General features: G+C 33.9%; 1 protein-coding gene across 5 annotated transcripts in view; it reads left to right on the top strand.

Annotated features, from left to right (window-relative positions):
• LOC126829355 (dual specificity tyrosine-phosphorylation-regulated kinase 1A) overlaps window positions 1-16,932 on the top strand; it is a 72,900-nt gene that overhangs the window by 49,421 nt on the left and 6,547 nt on the right. For 3 of the 5 annotated variants that reach the window (XM_050559166.2, XM_050559162.2, XM_050559165.2), the window contains exons 3-8: window positions 808-1,005; window positions 7,707-7,854; window positions 8,832-9,118; window positions 11,064-11,210; window positions 11,537-11,677; window positions 12,431-12,710. In XM_050559166.2, coding sequence (XP_050415123.1) covers window positions 808-1,005; window positions 7,707-7,854; window positions 8,832-9,118; window positions 11,064-11,210; window positions 11,537-11,677; window positions 12,431-12,710 — 1,201 coding nt within the window. The remainder of the gene's footprint in view (window positions 1-807; window positions 1,006-7,706; window positions 7,855-8,831; window positions 9,119-11,063; window positions 11,211-11,536; window positions 11,678-12,430; window positions 12,711-16,932) is intronic. The other 2 variants (XM_050559164.2, XM_050559163.2) reach the window with 2 other exon arrangements.

Here is a 16,932-nt window from a genome sequence, read left to right as displayed (position 1 = left end):
TGGTAGTTTGAAAATACACACAACTGACCTTTTACTTTTTTACGGAAATACTTATTTACCCTAGTGGCCTAGTCCAACATTTAACAGACTTGAATAACTGAGTCACCTACTTACTAATAAACTCCAAGCACCTGATTCACTCACCAGAGGGATTGGGTGGCCGAATGGCTTAACTTCTTTACTTAAGATTATAAAGTCTGTCATTGGAGTCAAGTTGGTGGTTTCCATTCTCAACCTGTGAGTGACGAGGAGTAGGGTCGCCTGTCCTAACTCTTGGGTTTTCTCCTTGCTCACCAGTTTTCTCCTCAATGTTCGGGAGAATTGTTGAAATAAATTGAACCAGGTTTTGGTTCCGAAATGTCCTTGTTGGTGTCGAGTGGATGTTAAACCCCTCTCTCATATAGTTCATAGACAAAAGCATACGGTTCTCCGCCAATTCAAGTTAGATTAACATGAAACTTTGCGTGCTTGTTCATTGGACAGTTGCACATTGATTGACTGACTTTGGTTTTGTTATGACATTACAGTTCCGTGATGGCATTGATGATGTAATGCTGGTTCCTGGTTCATAGTATGCTCAAACTTGTTTTAAAATATAACATTTTGATATTGAAATACATATGGTGTCTTGTGATGTAAATATGGTGTCTTGTGGCATAAATACTGCGTCTTGTGACACAAATATGGTGTCTTGTTACATAAATATGGCGTCTTGTTACATAAATATTATGTCTTGTGAAATAAATGTAGTGTCTTATGAAATAACTATGGTGTCTTATATATAAATAAATGTTTGTGTTATTTCAGGTGTACTATGCAAAGAAGAAACGTCGAGCACAGGTAACTCAGGGTGACGAAAGTGGCAATAAGAATCGTAAAGTTAATGTTCATTCATATAACGAGGGTTACGACGACGCTAATCATGATTATATGGTGAATCCTGGGGAGAAATGGTTGGAAAGATATGAAATAGATTCATTAATAGGAAAAGGATCTTTTGGTCAGGTAAGCTATACTTGAAGTAACTTCTAAATTCTGTTTTACAGAGATAATGTGAAAGCCTTCTTTTAACTTTGTGCAAGATGACTGACCTTTAATTAAGTTCACAGATTTGGCGCCGATAACGTGTGTCTTGTTTACATCAAACGTATTAATACAAAATGGTCATGGCAGAATTGGTACCTTTTAGTCATATTACGCCTTCACATACTATTTTATACACCGGTACCTATTTATACTAAATAGGAAATATTGTCATTTTACGCCTTCACATACTATTTTATACACCCGGTACCCATTTATACTAAATAGGAAAAATTGTTTTATCCAGATATACTTTCAACACCTTTATTTTTTTCTTAATAATTTAAGAAATTGTTTTAGAATTTAGTTTGCCTCGGGTTCTAAGGGAGACAAGTGATCTGAAAACTGAGATTGTTACTTGTTTCTATTTATTGGTTGCTACTGGTAGTGGTAACCTTTAAACACCATGTGAAAATGAATCCGATTTATACTGAGAAATGAGTGATTATCTTGATAAAATTTGTGAGTGCGTGCGTGCATGTTTTGATGCCTATAGAGAAGAATGTACCTATCAGTGTGCAACATGTTTTAATGGTCGAGGAATGAAGAATAGCAGACAGAGAAAATCTTGATTGGTACCATCTTGTCTGGTTGCCATATGCACACAGGTCATAGGTTGCCGGATAAACATTACACCAGCATGTAATACTAGTCTTGATCTCCCAGATGATTATGTCACTATTATACAAGAATAGCCTTGTTTATACATGACCTTTAAAGACGATGAAATGTATTTTAGCGGAAGTAAGCTCAACAAGAAACAAAGTTCATCAGAAATCTCAATAAAGCTGAAGTCCCATCTTCATTAGCCCAGTCGGTGCAGAAAAAAAACTCAATAAATATTATTCTGGAAATAATTGCGATTTGAGTCGCTATTTTGCCGAATGTCTGGATATGCCTGACTTCAAAAATTTTAAATTAGAATTTGAATTTGATATAAAATATAAAATTATTTCATATGATATCCCTAGTTAAAAGTTTGATGTCAAAGTGGATTTCATTTGAATTTCTAATCAAAAAAATATTATTAGAAATAGAATGTACTAAAATGAATTAAATGTGTGTCGATTTTTTGGTGCATATTGCATGAATTTGGTTACCGAGTACATTGAAATTTAGTTTAGTTCAAAAAAATGTTTTATATTCTACTAAGAGGTCATTTGCTCTGAGGGGGTCTGTGGGTAAGGCTTTGGTCCCTGGGTTCTATTCTAGTGCTGGCTGAGAAAATTCCTTGCTCTGTTTTTTTTAAACTATGGTTTCCCCTTGTCAGTAGTCCAGCATGAGGGCCTGGCAAGGAACAGTGTTTTTATCATTCAGATTAGACCACAAAAAAACAAACCCAGGCCATGTCCAATTGAATAAAAACCTCAACACACACAAAATTTCCCTCAAGAAAAAATAAATGTTCAGATGGGACCAAAAAATAGAGGTCCTGTCACCTGTGTAGCGTACACATTGTCGTTCACTGTTAGAATTCAAAGTACAGTAGTCGCTTTCCAGACAAAATTTCCCTTATGGCACACTGCATGGTGCATGTCCATCTTCATTAGCCTTGTTGATGCAGAAGAGAAGGATGTTAAAACCCCATTACATTTCATTTCTAAGACAATTTATTCATTTCTTTAATTTTGACTACTGGACATCATAAGATTAATAAGTAGAATCATTGTCAGGTCTTGTTTGTGTCCAGTGGTCAAAACATACATTCAGTAGGGCCTACTTGTTTGAACCGGTTTCATTACCATTAACAACAACTGGTCACCATATTGTGACCTCTGAACTTTCACCTTATTTAACCGACCCCACATTGGACGAATAATTTTAAAGAGTTCATTGACCTTGTTAATTACTATTGAAGTTGAAGTAATTGAGATAAATGCTTTTGAAGTCGAGTTAGTAGTTGCCGGGAGTAGCTTTTTGAAGATTGTACTTAGCAGGGTTTACTCTTGAATTGAGCGAAAGGAGATTTAAAAGATTTTTGTCAATGAGATTTAAAAGATTTTTGTCAATGAGATTTAAAAGATTTTTGTCAATTGAAAATTTTGCAGCATTTGTCTACTCTGCTGAAAATTTAAATAAGCCAGCACAACCTATAAGTGTTGGATAAAATAGGTCCCATGTTCGATCTCGGTGTTGGCCGGCATTCATCTGGAATTTCCGACATGGTTTCACCTTGGTGGTGACGTAGAACGGAGGGCCTGGCAAGGGACAGCATATAGTTGATTGAATGGAACGAAAAACCAAGGTCCCGAGTACATATTGGCGTGCATTTAAAAAAAAACTTGACAGTTTGCATTCAATAACAGTAGGCCTTAATGCCGCTGTTCCTGCAAAATTTCCCTCATTCATAGTATTGCACACTGTATGGCATATGCTCGTCTTCTTTAGTCCAGTTGGAGCAGAAAAGTAGGACGTTAAACCCCAAATAACCAGCCAAGCTCAAAACCAGTGCCTAACCTTTAAACCAACCAGACTATAGGATACAGTGTATAGACCACTATTCAGTGCTATTTATATTCCATAACTGTATACAGATCTATTCTCACTTGACTGGTCAGTGGTGTTACTAGCTGGACCTCTATCTAGGTCATTTGGTCACTTGAGGCCAGTGTTTTTTTTATACAATCAACTCTAACCCCTGACCTATAAAATATGTATGGAATGTACAATGTTTGTTGGCTAGTTAATGGGAATTTTTTTTATTATGGAGATGAGGTTCTCTAGTTCAGCTGAATATTTTAATAAAAGATATTTATCTTAATATTTATGTGGTTAATTGCAATTTAACATTGATGCCAGCTCTAAAGCAGTAAAAAAAATTAGCTGGGCCTTTTGAGGGGGGGGGTACATAATTTTTTAGAAAAATGTTTTGGCAACCATATTTATTTATTAATTAATAGAAAGATAAAAAATGGAAATATTTCTAGAATAGAAAAAAAAAAATATGCAAATTTTTTCCAGTTACATTAGATTTGATATTGAATAAGTGTTTATCTGATTGATTGAGATCTAATTCAAACCAGCTTCAAATGATACAGTTCTATTTTTATTCCTGAGCAATGTTTTGTCTGTCCAACCTCATGGGTTTTCTCTGGGTTTCCCCCCACTGCTAAAACAACACCAAGGTGCAAGCAAGTTATTGAAAAAGATTGAATTCTAGTTATGTCGAGTGAATGTTAAACCCATTTCTCCCACTCGCTCTTTATCAGAGTGCAGGATGGAGGGTCTGGCAAGGAACAACGTATAGTCGCTCGGATTAATGATCCCTTGGCAGTTGGAATTCGATATTTTCCCTCATACCACACTGCATTAGCCCAGTTGGACCACATCAGTAGGACGTTAAACCCCATTTCATTTCGTTTTCATCTCTCTTTAAACAAGCAATTGTATCCGTCTATTTCATGTTTTAAAATTACTAAATATTATTGTAATATTCAATGACATTCAAATATTTAAATCGTTAAGTTTTTTTTAGACAGAAATAATTATCCCATGTTATTTAATGATTATGTGAATTTAAAGATTATTATGTGAATGTTGTATCTAAAAAGATAACATATTAGGGAAAAAAAGTGTTTGATTTAACATAAACCTGACAAACTTTTAAAAACATTTATATCATATAAAATAAGCCTTTAATATTGTACATGCCAACAAAATAACAAAATGATTATCTTGTTCAACAACAAAGTAATGATAACACAAGTATATTGCCTAATTCTGGCCTTAAAACAAAAGTATCATTATCGACAGAAAATGGTTCTAAAAACTTCATTCCCCACGTCTTCATACCTCAAAATTTTGTTGATTGAAGATGGACCTTGTTTTTATTGGTGATGTTTTTGTAATAAAAAATATTTTTTCCCGTTTATACCATTTTGTTGATTACGAGTATCTTCTAAGTAAGATTATATTTATAAATACATGCAGTTATCAAAAATATTATCAAATATAGAATTTGTTTTTAGCCAAAACATGCTGCGCTCTGAAAAGACGAAATGTTTTGGACTATTTAACAGTGCTGAACGTTCAAGATGATTATTTAAGAAATAAACATATTTCAATTCGTTTCATGACATCTAGAAGCATTCTGCGCACACAGAGTACTGTTTTGAGAATAGATCTGTGATTGAATGGCTGCCATGTTGAAAATTATTCTACTATTTTATTGTGCGATTAAATACCTTGAGTTATTAAATAACAGAGAAGTAGTTATTTTTGTGATTTACATAATTTTTAAATCAAACTCCAATATTCTAAAGATTAAATTTTCCGGTACTGCCAAAATTTAAACAAATTTTAAATTTGATCTGTTCCTAATATTTGAAACTATGTTATTTTGCCAGTCCCGACTCTGTTAAAATCCAAGCTCATGTGTGTAAAAAAAAAGGAAAGAAGTGATCAATAAATTAAAGAATTTGATATAATTAGAATACTCCCCATCTGGTGGGATCTACTTGTCTTGATGTACTGGACTAATAACATCAGACTATATCAACACCTGGATATCAACACCTGGACGTTCTTATCTATAACAATAATATCCAGTTATTATTGGTTTGTATAGCATTCAACTCAACTTACACAACAGCTGGTTTTATGATTATTCTTACAAAAATTTCAAATATTAACAAAGTTTTTAACAAAATGTCACGTCTTCAAAAGGTAACATGTTTTCATGTACTTACATCAGGTTCATACAAACAACAAGTTTACATGACTCCTGTATTGAAAGTGACTTGCCAGTAGTTTAATTTAGCAATAAGTTTACATGACTTCTGTATTAAAATGGACCCAGTTTAATTTACCAACAAGTTTAAATGACTCCTGTATTGAAATTGACAAGTTTGCATGACTCCTGTATTGAAACTGACAAGTTTATGGACTCATGTTTTGAAAATGACCTAGTTTGATTAAAATCCAATCTTGTCCCATAATATTATTCATTAGCCTTGATGGTGTAGCAAAGTAGGTCATTAAATGCTCTTTCAGTTGACAACAAACTGTTTTCTTTTGATTAAAAGTCAACCATTGTTTGATTTTCACAACTTGGATTCAATTAGATTTAATGATTTAACTAAACACTTATTGGTGGTGCTTGCTTGTTCATATCACCTGCTTGTTTATATCTTTGTGAACTGAATTAGATTAATGAACTGATTCAACTTTCTTAATATTGTAGTTTGCAAAGGATTTAAAATCCCTCCTATGACCATCAGCTGGTTTTAAGTTAATCTTCCGATTCTGACTGGGCTAATTGTTGACGCAATACCTGGTAGCCTTCTGAGTTTAACTGCGACATTTTCTCAGCCATTGTATCAAATATATACAAGACAGTATATGGCAGCCATATTGTTGTTATGACTGACACTCATGTCATATTCGCTAGTTTGTTCCGGGATACGGTCAGTAGGGCTGATTCAGTCTAGGTTTAGTCTTGGTAAACAAGCGATTGGTCAGCTAGGCAAACAAACCTGACCTATAGTCGTTGGAACAGGTTGGTTCAATCTTAGCAACATGAAATTGAGTTAAATACCTGTGGACATAAGTCATTAAGCCTGGTTGTCGGTAATCTACAAATCTTCTAAAAGTACAGTTAAAAATACATTTCTTCATGTCCAGGACAAGCACGGTAGTCAGTACACTTAAAAGTATCTGCGTGTCTAGGACAAAACCTGACAAACATATTCCTACATATACGTTTTTTTTTTTTAGAACCTTTTTGATATACAATTAATAAACAATTTTCATTAATTAATTTGTCTGTTAGATGTAAAAGTCCCAGTTTAAAGTATTCTCTGTTTTAATATTTTTCACAACCTATAAGGATTCCCCACCCCTCCCGCCTCAAATTTTTTGATTATTATTCCATGGGTTGTTGCCCTTGATCAGTGTTAAAATATATTGAAAATAAAAATGAGACTGCTTGGACAACTTGGCTGCTGTCGGGGTATTTTTGTTGCCTGGCAACCCTATCTTTAAAGTCTAACCCGGTTGGTGCTGAAGAGTATGATGTCAAACCCCATTTTATGTTGTTGATAATGGAAGTAGATTTGTTGTTTATTGTAATACCTGTCTAGTATTGTTGTCATGGAAATAATATTTATTTATTGTGATTACGAATGTGACTAACCGGTTCCTAAAAACACCAACACGTACCGTACGTGTGATTACGAATGTGACTAACCGGTTCCTAAAAACACCAACACGTACCGTACTGTTAATATTGTCAAGAACTTTCATCATAGTTCACACATCAATATTGACTGGTCATTGTACTCATTGTTTTATTAATGAAGTTAATTCACCTTGTTGTATGTTGACACTAACTATGCAAGATATCAAGGCGAAGGCTCGGCTGACACACTCGTATCAAGGCAAATAATTTCTCCTCACATTGCATACGTAAAAAAATGAAAATACCTGTATATCTTCAGATATTTTTTTCACCTACATTCATCCAATTAACAACGAACAAACTCCACTCTAATCTGATACATGTACGCACATAAATGAACAGAAATATTGTCTCTGAGCTTCGGGTAAACTCCCCCCTCCCCCCTTAAAACGCCTCTGTAATCGTGACACCATGATATTTAATATTTTTGTATGATATATTTCAGGTGGTGAAGGCGTATGATCATAAAGACCAAGAACAAGTGGCCATTAAAATCATCAAAAATAAGAAACCATTTTTAAATCAAGCCCAGATAGAAGTCAAATTATTAGAATTGATGAATAAACATGATACAGAAAATAAATATTATATAGGTTAGTATGATCCTCACCAAAACATCAACATTAGGCTTGGTTATTTTTGCAGTCATTGTTTTCTGTATTTGGGTGGTGAGCTGAAAAAAAAGTTATCCTTTATTAAAGTTGCAAAAGTTTCTCTACTAAAAAGAGCATTGTTAAATGAGTTATGTCATTATGAGCAGACTGATTCCTTTCATTAGAAAACAACATTTGGGATTTGATAATGAGTACATCATACACAATTAACAGTGACTTTTCATCATTTCTTTGTCAATGATGTTTAGAAAAAAAATAATGGAAACTATGGGAACTGATTTTCCGCTGTAAGGTGGTCAGCAAAATACTCTCTGTGATCAGGACTCCTAACTCGGATGTTAGATGGCATTCAAGCTTGATTGAGTTCCTTACCAAAGTGGGTATAAGAACAATCACAGCTTTGGGAGTATAAAGCATTTACATGGACAAAACGTTACTTAAAGACAGGCCATGGGGCCCTTTTGTGGTTAACACCAAACGTAAAGAGGGGGGGAGTGTGGTTTGTCTTACTCGGCAAGGCTCACAAGGAAATTGTGTTTTAGCGTTCAACGGAAAATCGTCGGTGTACGGTACTTAAAGATGCATTATGTAAGATTTAGATGAACTGGTCATTCTTGCTATAATAGTTCCAAAAAGATAACTAAAAATTAATACATTAAAAATTTCATTCAAATTACTTTTTTCTGCTGTGTGATGTTATCAATGTTTAAAGTTTTGACATAGATTGTTTATTATCGCAGCATCGTTACATGTTAATTGAAACTATGCCTCCATTTTTAAATTAAATCCTTCAATGGCCACCGTATTTTAATATGTTTACATCTACGCCATCCGATTGTCTAGAGAGTTGATTATGTCATTATGGGGTTATCGTGTGAATCTTAGCTCTTATAAAATGCATTCTTTAAGTCTGTTTCAAGTATTTTCATATGAAATATTATTATTTTATTTTTCAGTTCGGTTGAAGAGACATTTTATGTTCCGTAACCACCTGTGTTTAGTGTTTGAACTATTATCTTATAATTTATACGAATTATTACGAAACACAAACTTTCGTGGCGTCTCGTTAAATTTAACCCGGAAATTTGCTCAACAGTTGGCCACGGCATTGTTATTTTTGGCCACCCCAGAATTGAATATAATACATTGTGATTTGAAACCAGAGAATATTCTACTGTGTAACCCAAAACGTAGCGCAATAAAATTAGTGGATTTTGGAAGTTCGTGTCAGTTAGGGCAAAGAGTGAGTATAGTCTTTATTTCCATTTTTATACGGCCAACAATTATATGTGGTCATATACTTTTGTTGCTGTTATCACCGTCCATCGGTTGATCTGTTTTCCACAAATGATTGTGGATACTCTAGAGGCCAAATTAATCATCTGATTGACCTAATATTTATACAAATGGTTTATGTCCATTATACAACGAAGGTCGTTGGTCCCATTACCTAAATAAAATAAATTTTTGACAACCTTTGTTGACTGTCTGGACAATTCAGCTATTGTGGCTGTATGTTTCATAGCCTGGCAATCTATCTGTACTTTATAAACACTGATACAGTATTCCTTATTATGTCTTGTGAAAAGAAAATAATTTCTTAGTCTTAAAATAACCAGTGAATAATTTATAGAAATTGTTTAAAATGATCTTCGTAATCTTAAATTTGTTAATCTTTAAGTTGTCTCAATATCATCTAAGGTTATCTGAAGTTAACATAAATATCACCTCAGTTAGCTAGAATTATTGACAAGTGTCTTGCATGAGACAGGTTATACTTATTCATAATATAACATCTGATACAACTTCTCATTCATTTGGAAAGTTTGAACAGCTAAGTATTCAGGTTGAAATGTTAAAATTAGTGAGAAAAATCAAAAGAAGTGACCTAACCACATTCGTAACTGATCATCTAAAGGACAAACTAGAAATGTTTGTTTAAAATTCTTTTCTTTGTTTTTGAACGCTTTTATTCTTTTTTTTTTCTTTTTTTTTTTCGTAGTTTGAATTCTTTAAATTTTTTTGTCAGAAGAGTAAATATTGTTTGTTTACCGACTATGTGCAGCGCAGTCTGGGATGTGACATAAACACCTTTACAAAGATTAATTGTAAAAAAATTCCTAAATTGACGAACGACTGTAAAACATTTTCTTTGAAATATTTAATCAGCTAACGAGCTATTTAGCAAAGATGTGCTCCCGTGTAATTATTGATAATTTTTGTAAAATTGATGAAATTTTGACGTCATGTTAAGCATGCTTTAAGTAAGTGAGTATCAGATTAAGAGATTATCTCTTCCATATCAGGAACCAGAAATCTAATGTTCTCCTTAATCTTTAATAAAGTGTTTTTGATGTTATGTTACATGATATAGGTATACTTAGCTGTTAACTGAAATTAACTTATTCTGATGATAAGATATTTATAATGAATAATTTTTAATATGAAAAGAATATGGTTGTTTGTTGCTAGGGCCTATTAAGGAAATGTGTCTAGTATATGTTTGGTAGCATGCTACATATCCCCTGACCATTTGAAATTGAAATAGGAGTAGTCCATAGTGTAGCTATCGAGGCAGAATTTCATGCATAGCACATATGTCTGTCTTCATTAATTAGCTTGGTTGCTACCCAGAAAGAAAGTAGGATGTTAAACGCTATTTGATTTTCAGACAAAGTAAAAATATACCCTCTGAAATCAGGGAAAATCTTTGTTGTAAACCAACAAATATGCCATCTTTGTTTATTATTTAGACTTTATTTAGAGCTCAGTTAGAGATAATAATAAATAATAATAAAATGTCCAATTATAAAGCGCTAAATCCATAAGAAATCATAGCTCATAATACACAAGTGTCAGATTTATATGATGGACATCTATGTCGGTTTAGCCGTCTTCATTATCCCAGTTCGAGCAGAAAAGTAGGAAGTTACATCCCATTGAATTTCTATGGAGGTTTAGAGGTAGTTTATTCCTATTTAAAGATGCCTTGAAAAGTTTGATTTACTAAATATTAAATCAGGATAAGCTCAAATTCGCAGTCTCTTTTATAATTTCAGCTTCAAACTGTAGGTCTGTAGGGCTTGGAATTAGACTTCCTCAACATCCAAGCCTTCCGTTGTAAGATAAAAATTAAAAGATGGTCGAGATATTAAACTTTATTTTCAAATTTGTGTTTTATTTTTCAGATATACCAGTACATTCAGAGTAGATTTTATCGATCACCGGAAGTGTTATTAGGCATTCCATATGATTTAGCTATAGATATGTGGAGTTTAGGCTGTATTCTTGTTGAAATGCATACCGGGGAACCATTATTCGCTGGCTCAAATGAGGTGGGTTCTAACTTGGTATTCTAGTACATGTATTTTATTGACCATGTAGTTAGTGAACTGGACTTATAATTAGAAGTTTCATTAATGTAATTTATATATTTATAACCCTACCAGCTTCAACACCAAAACCACCAATAAGATCTATCCATCTCCCCCACCCCCCACCCCCACCCAATAACCATCCCATCCCCCAAGAAAGTCTTGACTTTCATGACTCATCTTGCAATAGACTTATTTCAAGAAGTAGAAATCCCTCCTTAAATAAAGTGTTCACCCTTGCCTTTAATATGTAAAAAAGTTTAAAATGAAAATATTTATTTTTACAGTTTGATCAGATGATGAAAATAGTAGAAGTTCTGGGAATACCACCGGACCATCTCCTAGATCAGGCACCCAAATCTAAAAAATATTTTGAGAAAAGCCCAGATGGTTCTTATGTGTGTAAAAAACCTAAAGATGGAAAAAAAGTAAGTAATAAATTTCAGAAATGGAAAGTAAGCCTGAAAACAAGGCACCTGTCCTGCATAAATTCAGGCACTAACTTTGTTTCAATATTTATGATACATGATACATTAAAGTTCAAATTGTCAAGTAGCCTACAACTAAAACAGCCAGGCCTGCAGAGCTTCCCAGGCTGTATTTCATATGCTCATTATTATATGAGAGTGAGAGTATGATATGCCCATATATTATTATATTTGTGGTAAAACTTTGAACATGATAGAACAAATTAATGAATTTTAAATGTGGTCTAAGGGGAGATAACTATGATATAAGACAGACTTGTCTATGGAAGGAGATTGATCACTCGTTCTCACCTGAACTCAATTGGAATTTAAGAAGTCTGACCTCTCGACCTCAGACATGTCTAGTTCTGTTTATTCAATGTTTACTCCATCTCGTTTCCAATGTGCATGGTCAAGTTGCGATCATAGCCTACTGATTCTGGTCACAAACGGTCTGTCCGCAAGACGATAATGTGAACAAGTGCTTAGACCCAGTATGGTACTACTACCATGGGAGTAATAATATAAACGCTGTTTGTGGTTATTGCGATCCATCTTCATAAGATCGGTTGGTGCTAAAAAGTGGGATGTTAAACCCCATTTCATTTTGGTTTGTTTATTGTGACGATATAAAAGGATGATTTATCAGGTTTAATTTTTTTTGTGTAATAAATATTTAAGATCATGTCTTATTATTCCATTTTATTATTTCAGTATAAACCGCCAAATTCACGACGTCTTCACGATATCATTGGTGCCGAATCGGGAGGACCCGGAGGACGCAGAACGGGAGAACAGGGTCACACTGTCGCTGACTATTTAAAATTTAAGGATCTGACGTTACGAATGTTGGAGTACGACCCGAAGAAGAGGATCACGCCATACTACGCCTTACAGCATAATTTCTTTAAACGGACAACAGATGAAAGTACGAATACCTCAAATAGTACGTCCACTAGTCCTGCAATGGATCAGACTGTATCGAGTTCTACAGGTAGTGCTCTATACACCCCCCTTCCCCCAAACTCTCCCTGCCCTTTCTCCATATCCCCCTCCCCCCTCCTACAGCCACGTAACATACACTAACCTTTTAATACTCCTGCCCCGAACCTCTCTTCCCATCCCATCTCTCTCATTTCAAATTCTCTGTTCCTTAATTTTGGTTCTCTTTTTAACTTTTAACCTTGCTGTCTTTCTTCTGTCTTCTCTGTGGTCATATAATATAAATAGAGGTTAGAATTCAGTGTTACGTCATAATAGAGTGTTTAATAGTACATAGAGTAGACTTAGATAATATAAATCATTTGTATTAGATAATAGACAGATTATAAACCAGATGGACTTGGATAATATATAATCATTTGTATTAGACAACTGTTGGACTTAGATAATATATAATCATTTATATCCAAGCTAACTTTCTTACGCATAAAAAATCCTTGAAGAAAAAAGACGTTGAAAATTTTCCTTGACTAACTAGATGTGCAGATATATATTAAAATTACATTACACATTGTAGTAAAATAAATTAGAATTAATTTAGGTTATAAGATTCTACAAGTTAAGTTAAAAAAAAAGATTGAATATTTTCTACAAGTTATTTAAAAAAGATTAAATACTTTCTGTAAGTTAGTTAAAAGATTGAATACTTTCTGTAAGGTAGTTAAAAGATTGAATACTTTCTGTAAGGTAGTTAAAAGATTGAATACTTTCTACAAGTTTGGTTAAAAAAAAGATTGAATATTTTCTACAAGATTGGATAAAAGATTGAATACTTTCTGTAAGTTTTTAACTTAAAAATAACTATCTTGAAATCGTATATACACCAAGAACTAGATAGATTAAATTTGATTTTATCTCTGAATAGAATAATAGAATATATTTGATTACAATATATAGATCGATCAACATTGGTAATTAATTTCATTTAAGGGTCGAAGAAAAAATGCAGTTTTTCCAATTTATTTTTGTATAGTTAAACAAAACAATTTAAAAAATATATTTGTTTGTTTGAAATATTTCTCAAATTTTAATTTTAATTTTTGTTTGCTACAAGCGTTGTTTTGGATTTAATATTAGTGTTTGTTGCACATTTCTATTTATTGTTATGGATTATTCGATTTTTGCGGAGTTTGTTTTGGTTTTTATTTCGGATAAAGTTTATTTTTAACAAGAAAATGATTTTAATATTTAAAGTATATTAGTTGAACTGAGAATTAAGTGTAAATGAAGAAAGTTTTGTCTGTTTTTATCGCCTGCCTGTAGGACTCAATAGTCTAAATAAATATTACGGTTTGTATTCTATTCCATCCAAGGCTTTCAAATTTAAATCTTCTTTCGATCGGGGGAGGTGGGGGGCGGTCTAGTGGTTTAATGCATGCACATGAAATCATAAGGTCTGTCATCGAGTCAAATGGCGTGGTTTTGATGCCTCGCTTGCACGTGACAAGGTGTAGGGTCGTCTGTTCAACCTAGTGGGTTTTGCTAACCTGGAGAACCTGTGTTCAATCTCAGGATCTTCTGACGGAGTTCCCCCTTGTCTGTGTTGCAGGAGAGATGACCAGGCAAAGGACAATGTATAGTTGTTCGGATGAGACAAAAAACAAGGTCCTTTGTACACATTGACATGCACATAAAATGAACCATGACTTTTGGAATTCAATATAAAAATAGTGCCGCTGTTTGGGCATTTTTCCCTCATAGCACACTGTATGGCGTATGCCCGTCTTCATTAGCCCAGTAGATGCAGAACAGTAGGACGTTAATCCCCATTTCATTTCATTATTATACACAATGCCCATATGAAAAATAAAAATGCTGATAGTAACACAATAAATAACAAGAAATAAAACCATGACGATTAACCATTTTATAATCGTGAACACAGACGGACACATATGAAATCTGTATTAGTGGTGCCCCTGCATTTTGCTATGATGGAGATTTTGCGCGGACAACAGCACTGCTGTCTGCTCTTCTATCGAATTCCGACTGTCGAGGGATCTTTTACGTGCACTCCAATTTGTACACAAGACCTCTATTTTGTTTGTCCTATCTGAACGACTATACACTCCCCCATTTTGAGACTGACTATACAATGTTGAACCAACCAGGGACAGATTTGGTGCTAGCAACCCTTAAAAGGACCCCTCATTGACTGTAAATGGTGCGTTTCAAGAGTAGATCCTGAGAACCAAACCTCTAGAGACTACTTTGCTTACCAATTTGGACAAAATACGACGTAAAAAGGGCCCGCAAAATATGTGAGAATATTAACATCTTTAGGGTCCCCCAAGTTTACCATACTCGCACGCTCTTTTTCAGTTATTCTTGGAACCAGTCAGACATTATACCCCATTTTATTTCTAATAGGATATTACTCATTCAATACAGGGAAACAGTTTATGATATAAATGTGTATATTGTATCATAGTGTTTATATTTATATTAAAGTGACAAGACCTTGGATTGTATTAGAATATAAAAGAATTGTATTTATCTAGGCTAATTATATATTTTGATATATATATATATATATATATATATATGGACCTGGAAATACGGCTTTAGTTGAATGCGGACCTGGAAATAAGGCTTTAGTTGAATTTGACAAAATGTCCGCCTGCGGAATTAGTTTCAAACATTTTGAACTTGGTGTCAGACACACAGAAAACTACAAATGACAGGCACTAGAGGAATTGTTCCTGACAATATGAATCTGTGCTTGACATTGTCCGTGACAGGTGTTTTATTTCTAGGCTTGTATATGTATATATATATATATGTTTGTGTTGTATTGACCAGCTTCCTCTCGTATCTTATAGTCATATTATTATTATTATGTAGAGTTGGAGAAAACATAGCAAACATCAAATATCTTGCCCGTCTTCATTAGCCCAGTCGGAGCAGGAAACCCCATTTCATTTTCATTTCATTTCAGATATCTTATAGTCATATTATTAATAATTATTATCTAATAGAAATCCTCGCAAACATCAAATATCTTATATTGTCATATTATTATTATCTAGTAGGATTGTTAGAGAAAACATCACAAACATCAAATCATGTTTATATAGACATGACAACTGTAAGTTCCCCAAAATTCTCAACTCTCAAACCTTCGTACTTCCCAACCAATCTCAGTATCAGGCAGTTTTATCGGACAATCAATAAGAGTATCGCATTTATCGACCAATGAAAAGGAGTATCACTTTTTCCATGCCTACTTGATCTCAGTATTAGAGAGTTTTATTTGACAATCAAAAAGAGTATTACATTTTTCCATCTTCACCTAATCTCAATATCAGGTAGTTTTATCGACCAATCAAAAGGAGTGTCACGTTTTATTGACCAATCAAAGGGAGTGTCACGTTTTTCCATCTCTACTTGATCTCAGTATTAGGGAGGTTATTGGCCAGTGTCAATTTTATCCGCCGACAATTTTTGTTTTAATCTTCAATCGATGTTAATTATACATGTTGCCACATTTTTGGAGATTGCCCTAATCCTAAAATCGTCCGATTTTAGTGCAAAAAAATCCCCTCACATGATCCAGCAAGACTTGTTTTTTGTTAATCGATCTCCTGAAGGGAAATATTTGAGGGTTTGAGAGATGATGATTTGTTGAGGTTGAAAGTTGAATTCAGAATTACAGTTAGATCATTGAATGTTTCTCATTATTTCAATGTTGGGTTTTGTTCAAAATTGTTCAGACACGAAATTTGTTTTTAGGTTTTTGACCTGATTTCAATGTTTGGTTGTTTAAGTTCATGTGATCTATCATTTTATGATTTTACTAATAAATACATACGACACAATCTTCTATAACCAGATGGGGCTGATTGACTCTTGTGATACAGTGTCAGGGGCCAGATTAAGGCATGGTCTTTGGAGACTGCATCCAACTGGTCTCCAGAGATTGAGGCATGGTCTTTTGGGGCTGCATCCTAATCCTAGGAGTCTTCAGAGATTGAGACATTGACTCTAGGGGCTGCATCCCACTGGTCTCCAGAGGTTGAGATATGGGCTTTAGGAGCTGCACCCTACCAGTCTCCAGAGATTAAGTTAAACATTATTTCTTTTTTTGTGAATGCTGAATCAAAGTAGCTACAGTACCTGTACATAATCTTAATCTGGTCCTGTACTGTGTTCTTGAGAAAAACCTGTATCTAAAAATAAATCATGATTGCGTAAATAAACCACTATGTCCGATC

This window comes from Patella vulgata, chromosome 8, assembly GCF_932274485.2.
Source record: "Patella vulgata chromosome 8, xgPatVulg1.2, whole genome shotgun sequence".
In the NCBI taxonomy this organism is placed as follows: Eukaryota; Metazoa; Mollusca; class Gastropoda; family Patellidae; genus Patella; species Patella vulgata.
Note: the sequence above shows the minus strand (reverse complement) of the source record. Positions and strands in the feature narration are given on the sequence as shown.